General features: G+C 37.2%; 1 protein-coding gene across 1 annotated transcript in view; it reads left to right on the top strand.

Moving 5' to 3' along the window:
* Positions 1-908: 908 nt before the first annotated feature.
* Positions 909-6339, top strand: part of LOC106462717 (cAMP-specific 3',5'-cyclic phosphodiesterase, isoforms N/G-like) — a 69292-nt gene continuing 63861 nt past the window's right edge. Inside the window, exon 1 of the mRNA XM_022390040.1 lies at positions 909-1218. Within this exon, the coding sequence (XP_022245748.1) occupies positions 1046-1218 (173 nt within the window). The 5' untranslated portion in view covers positions 909-1045. The remainder of the gene's footprint in view (positions 1219-6339) is intronic.

Genomic DNA, 6339 nt, shown 5'->3' with positions numbered 1-6339 from the left:
GCAGTATTTATATATATATATATATGTATATATACAGAGTTATCCATATGATGTCTTCTGTTAACAAAACATGCAGTATTTACTTTCATAGAAATAATAAAAAAGGAACAATATGTATTATTATAAGATGGTGTAGTCTTTACTCAACACCAGGTTATCTGTATTGTTTGGAAGTAAAACTTAAAGTCATTCTCATAGGTGGAAGTTTGAAACTTGCAGTTAAAGCAAACTGAGTCAGGTTAAATAAAACAGGTGCTATTTGAAGACGAGTGTGTCTCAATAGGCGCGAATGCAACACGTGTGAGATATGGTGTGTAGTAAAATAACCAGCTTATTGATTCACGTGCTTCACGTGAACGTAACCAGCTGGTTCATGAAATGCACGACTATGCTCTTTGCTACGATCTAAAAGGACACAGTATCACCTGGCACTGTACGTACCCGGTTATTAATAGTTACCATAGAAATAAAATATACAGAAAGATCCCGATTAAAGTACCTGATTTTATTCTTCAATGGATAATTCACGAGTTATCAGTGAAAGCCCCATTAATTTAAGCGACATACACGTGCATCAACATTCACTGCCGAGTTCATGTAAACATTTTAGTAATGACCACGATAATTTAGAGATCTTGAAGACCCCCATGTAATACCGAAACTGTAACAGTATTCATTATCCCGTTAAACGACCGGCGTTAAGTAGCGTTGGGTCTGGGAACAAACTGTTAGTGTTCGTTGTTTACGACGTGTTAAACAGTAAACACTGCATTGTTCTCCGGAAGCGGAAGTTGGGTCACACACTGTAACCAACGGGCTTTGCTCCGTAATCATAACATCTCCTCGTGCTTTCAAAGAAGATTGCTTCATTTTCTAAGCATCACGAGATTTTAACTTTCTCAGGATCACAATGATGTTCATTAATTAACGTTTCTTCTCTGTGAAGATCATTTTAAAGGTCTTTCGTTAAACTGTTGCATATCTTATTAAGCAACCCGTGAGAGTTCAGACTCGCTATCATCAAAGCGTCGTTAATACAACTAGCATGATGTCGTGTCAAGAAACAAATCCCCTCTCAGCGTCCGATCAATGCGGTATTGAATCCGTGACCAAATCCTCTTCGTCCTTCAACTTCGGCTTACCCACCATCCGAGCCCGCCGGAAAAATGGAACAGTTCTTCCGCCTTTAGAACTTCAAATGATTAGCCTTATATCAAGGTATTTCAGTAATACATTATATCCAGTTTGAAAGTTATACTGAGTAACTTGATTAGCCTTATATCAAGGTATGCAGTGATACATTATATCCAGTTTGAAAGTTATACTGAGTAACTTGATTAGCCTTATATCAAGGTATGCAGTGATACATTATATCCAGTTTGAAAGTTATACTGAGTAACTTGATTAGCCTTATATCAAGGTATGCAGTGATACATTATATCCAGTTTGAAAGTTATATTGTGTAACTTGATTAGCCTTATATCAAGGTATGCAGTGATACATTATATCCAGTTTGAAAGTTATATTGTGTAACTTGATTAGCCTTATGTCAAGGTAACTGGCAGTAATGCATTACATCCAGTTTGAAAGTTATATTGTGTAACTTGATTAGCCTTATGTCAAGGTAACTGGCAGTAATGCATTACATCCAGTTTGAAAGTTATATTGTGCAACTGAGTCTTCAGTTTTAAAATACAATTTAAATAGTTCTTATGTAAAAATTATTTAATACCATATAACCATGCATATAATTGTTGCATACACTGTAGTTCCTTGGACTACACACCAATGTTCAGTCCTGCGTGTAACTGTGTATGATTATTGTGTAGTTCATTGGACTACACGCCAGTGTTCAGTCCTGCGTGTAACTGTGTATGATTATTGTGTAGTTCCTTGGACTACACGCCAGTGTTCAGTCCTGCGTGTAACTGTGTATGATTATTGTGTAGTTCCTTGGACGACACGCCAGTGTTCAGTCCTGCGTGTAACTGTGTATGATTATTATGTAGTTCCTTGGACAACACGCCAGTGTTCAGTCCTGCGTGTAACTGTGTATGATTATTATGTAGTTCCTTCGAGCAAATTCTTCTAAAGCTAACATCCTGTAAGTGAGTGTTCAGAAATTTATAAACCTTGTTCTTAAGCCTATTAGGGTTTTAATCGTGCAAGAAAATTTCGTTACTTTAACATAGTTTTACAAGATCCTTCGTCTACTCAGCTTACTGGCGGTTGATCGGTTGGCTGGTTGTTTCAATTACTTGTTGGAACAACCCTTTTACCTCTAGCTTTGTTGTTAACAAAGCCTCTTTGGTTAATGTGTGTCTGCATGGTTTCAGTCTATAAGTTAAAAGGTGTCTATATGGTTTTGGTTTATGTCTCTTATTAACGTTGGTTTCTGTTAGAAGTCGATTTTTAGAATGTTTGCTTTTCCTCTGAATGTCTTTGCAATCATACCTCACAAGCCTCAGCAGTGTCGTAGCGCAAAAACATACTTACAAAACAAAATTATTCAGTAAAATATTGCAGAATGAAGACTATTCATTCTATTATCAAGCCATTGCCCTGCCCAAGGGAACATTCCAATCCCATAATGACCCCGCATACATCAACCAAGCAGGGGATTACTTAAACGTTTCTCAAGATGAATAGACACTCTACAGCTTCCAGTGAGAATTCTTCACCAATATATATTAGATGTCTCCGTAAACATCTGGAGCCACTGGAATCTGTAGAAAAGAGCCTAGAGAGGAAGTGGAGATTTGGCAGTGTAAAGACTGTCATCACCAATATATATTAGATGTCCCCGTAAACATCTGGAGCCACTGGAATCTGTAGAAAAGAGCCTAGAGAGGAAGTGGAGATTTGGCAGTGTAAAGACTGTCATCACCAATATATATTAGATGTCCCCGTAAACATCTGGAGCCACTGGAATCTGTAGAAAACAGCCTAGAGAGGAAGTGTAGATTTGGCAGAGGGCGAAGTGTAAAGCCTGTCATCACCAATTTACAGATCATGATGGATATTCACTTGTTATCACAGACGCAGGTGGTTTCTGCATCAAAGACTGCGAACACGTAAGCTTTTATCTGGATTGTTGAAAACAACGAACCTCAAATAAACAGTGCCAACAACATAATGTTTGCGACTAACTTAGTCTGTGAAGCAACTGTATGATAAGACCACCACTTGGATGCCAGGACATGCAGGAGAAAAGCTATGACAAGACCATCACTTGGATGCCAGGTCATTCAGGGGTAAAGCTATGACAAGAACGTCACTTGGATGCCAGGATATGAAGGAGTAAAGCTATGACAAGACTATCACTTGGATACCAGGTCATGCAGGGGTAAAGCTATGACAAGAACGTCACTTGGATGCCAGGATATGAAGGAGTAAAGCTGTGACAGGACTATCACTTGGATGCCAGGTCATGCAGGGTAAAGCTATGACAAGACTATCACTTGGATGCCAGGTCATGCAGGGCTAAAGCTATGACAAGACCGTCACTTGGATGCCAGGTCATGCAGGGCTAAAGCTATGACGAGACCGTCACTTGTATGCCAGGTCATGTAAACGAAAAACTGATAAGGTCGTAAGAAAAGTCCTTTTATCAGATATCCAGCACACCTCTACTGACAAGATATTAACCTACTTCACTAGTAAGATAAAACTGTCAACCATGTAAGGTCTTCATCGACATTCAGATGGAATGGTACAGCTGGAAAAGAAAGTACCATATGGTTTACGTACTTCAAGCAAAATATAGGCCAACAAGAACACTGCAAGTTACAACAGTAAAGGAACAGTATTTTACATTCGGCGAGGCAGTTGGTCTCTACACGAGGGATCAGTGCCTGGGATTGTCACTTAGTGATCAATTAAATAGAACGACTTCTTTATCACCTTGAAGTTTTAGTTTCAGCAGAAATGTCAACTTCAAGGTAACGAAACGGTTTTGAGAGCACCGTAATCTGTAACTTTTCTCAAGCTGGGCGATGTTAGTATTTGTTAAACTAGACAGGATGAGCTACACTACTTACTTGTTGGTTACTAATCCTCATTAGCAACATGTGAAATATGTCCGAACCAATTATTTTTTATATTTTAAATTAATTAAAGTTATATATAGGGGGTCTAGAAACAGGCTTTCATTGATAATTAGCCATTTTACAGCAACGTCGGACTTAAAGTGATTTTATCCATTAGAGGCGAAGGAAGCCCTTTCTACAATTTTTGAGCCACAGCACACGAACCATTCGTCTGATGAAAATTTACTCGCACTAAACGTGGCATCAAACGTCACATTCGTTTTGCTACCTACTCGCCTGACCTAGTAGAGCTCTCACTCGCGACATTAAGACGTTAAAGTTAAAATGGCTGCCAAAATCGAACCGTTCGTCTGATTGATTATCCATTTAAAATATGTTTGTAGAGAGGGGGGTTCCATCTACCAAATTAATTGTTTAGCGGGTTACTTTCAACTACTTTTGACAACAGACAGACGGAGATTTTTGCTTTGTACCTACTTCTGTAACTTTCAACAGCTTACATGTTGGCACTTCTGTAACGTCCAATAGTTTACATATTGCCACTTCTGTAACTTCCACTAGTTTACATATTGCCACTTCTGTAACTTCCACCAATTTGCATGTTTGGCTCTCCTGTAACTTCTACTAGTTTACATGTTACAATCTCTGTAACTTCCACTAGTTTAGATGTTGGCTCTTCTGTAATTTTCACAAGTTTGCATACTACAATCTCTATAATTTCCACTAGTTTACATGTTGGCTCTCCTGTAACTTCCACTAGCTTACATATTGCCACTTCTGTAACTTCCACTAGTTTACATATTGCCACTTCTGTAACTTCCACCAATTTGCATGTTACAATCTCTGTAACTTCCACTAGTTTACATGTTCGCTCTTCTGTAACTTTCACAAGTTTGCATGTTACAATCTCTGTAACTTCCACTAGTTTACATGATGGCTCTTCTGTAACTTCCACCAGTTTACATATTGCCACTTCTGTAACTTCCACCAGTTTGCATGTTACAATCTCTGCAACTTCCACTAGTTTACATGTTGGCTCTCCTGTAACTTCCACCAGTTTGCATGTTACATCTCTACAACTTCCACTAGTTTGCATGTTGGCTCTCCTGTAACTTCCACCAGTTTGCCAGTGGTGTTCGACGTGCACTACTACAAATCATGAAACCATATTATGAATATATATTTTCCTTTGTTGATTTTCATAACATGTGACTGACGTATTTTTCTATGTTTTGTAATAAGGTACTCCATTTGTCATCACAATTGATTTATACAGGATATTTGTTTATCTGACGAAATTCGTCAGCTTTTGGACTTAAAGTAATTTTAAAAAATTTAATTATGATTTACGATAAAATATAAATGCATTGATTGTGAATCGTCATCAAAAAATGGATTACCAGAGTATCATTCGTATTTTAATCGAATGAATTACTTGAGAGACATCAAGCGTTTTATTTTCAGTTTTAAATATTGAGAGATTACAAGCGTTTTATTTTAGTTTCTAAATGTACTGGAGACAACTTGATGGATTACAAGTTTTTTATCTTCGTCACTTTAATATTCCATCTGTACATCTAATACTTTTTATCTAGAAGCATGGCACTGTCTCTAACAAAACTAGAAAGACTTTACACAAAGGACGGAACTTTTGGACGAATCTGGAACGTTTCCACAGCTATTAAAAAGTACTGGACTATCATTTCTGTGATGTTAGAGAATACTTCTAAACACTTACATTACATTAAAAACGGAAGCTTCATACAACGAGAAGTAAGCAGTGAAAAGTGGTGAGATTATTGTTGAAGACCTGAACATATAGTAAACCATTTTTTATTTCATATTAAGTACATTGTTATTCCTCACTTCAACCTAAACTAAGATCAACAGCGGATAAATATTACGTTACGTTAACCCATATCAAAGCAGCGATTAATTCTATTATCTCTGCTTAAAGAAAATCCAAGCTATTTCGTATAAAAGAGCAAAGAAACACATTATGAAGGGAACATATGTCTCCATCCCGACAGCGACCCCTACTGAGTTTGATAAATGTAGTTCAAGTTTCTTAAGTTTTATTCTTCTTTTCGTTCTCTTCCATTGTGCTGTAACAATGAAATCTGTGATAACTTTGAGGTCATTAATCACTACTTTGTTTTCCGAAGGACGATTATATGTTTATATATGATGCATATACACACCACACGATTATATGTTTATATATGATACACATACACACTACACGATTATATGTTTATATAAAATGATACATATACACACCACACGATTA

Source organism: Limulus polyphemus, unplaced genomic scaffold, assembly GCF_000517525.1.
Source record: "Limulus polyphemus unplaced genomic scaffold, Limulus_polyphemus-2.1.2 Scaffold1231, whole genome shotgun sequence".
Taxonomy (NCBI): Eukaryota; Metazoa; Arthropoda; class Merostomata; order Xiphosura; family Limulidae; genus Limulus; species Limulus polyphemus.
Note: the sequence above shows the minus strand (reverse complement) of the source record. Positions and strands in the feature narration are given on the sequence as shown.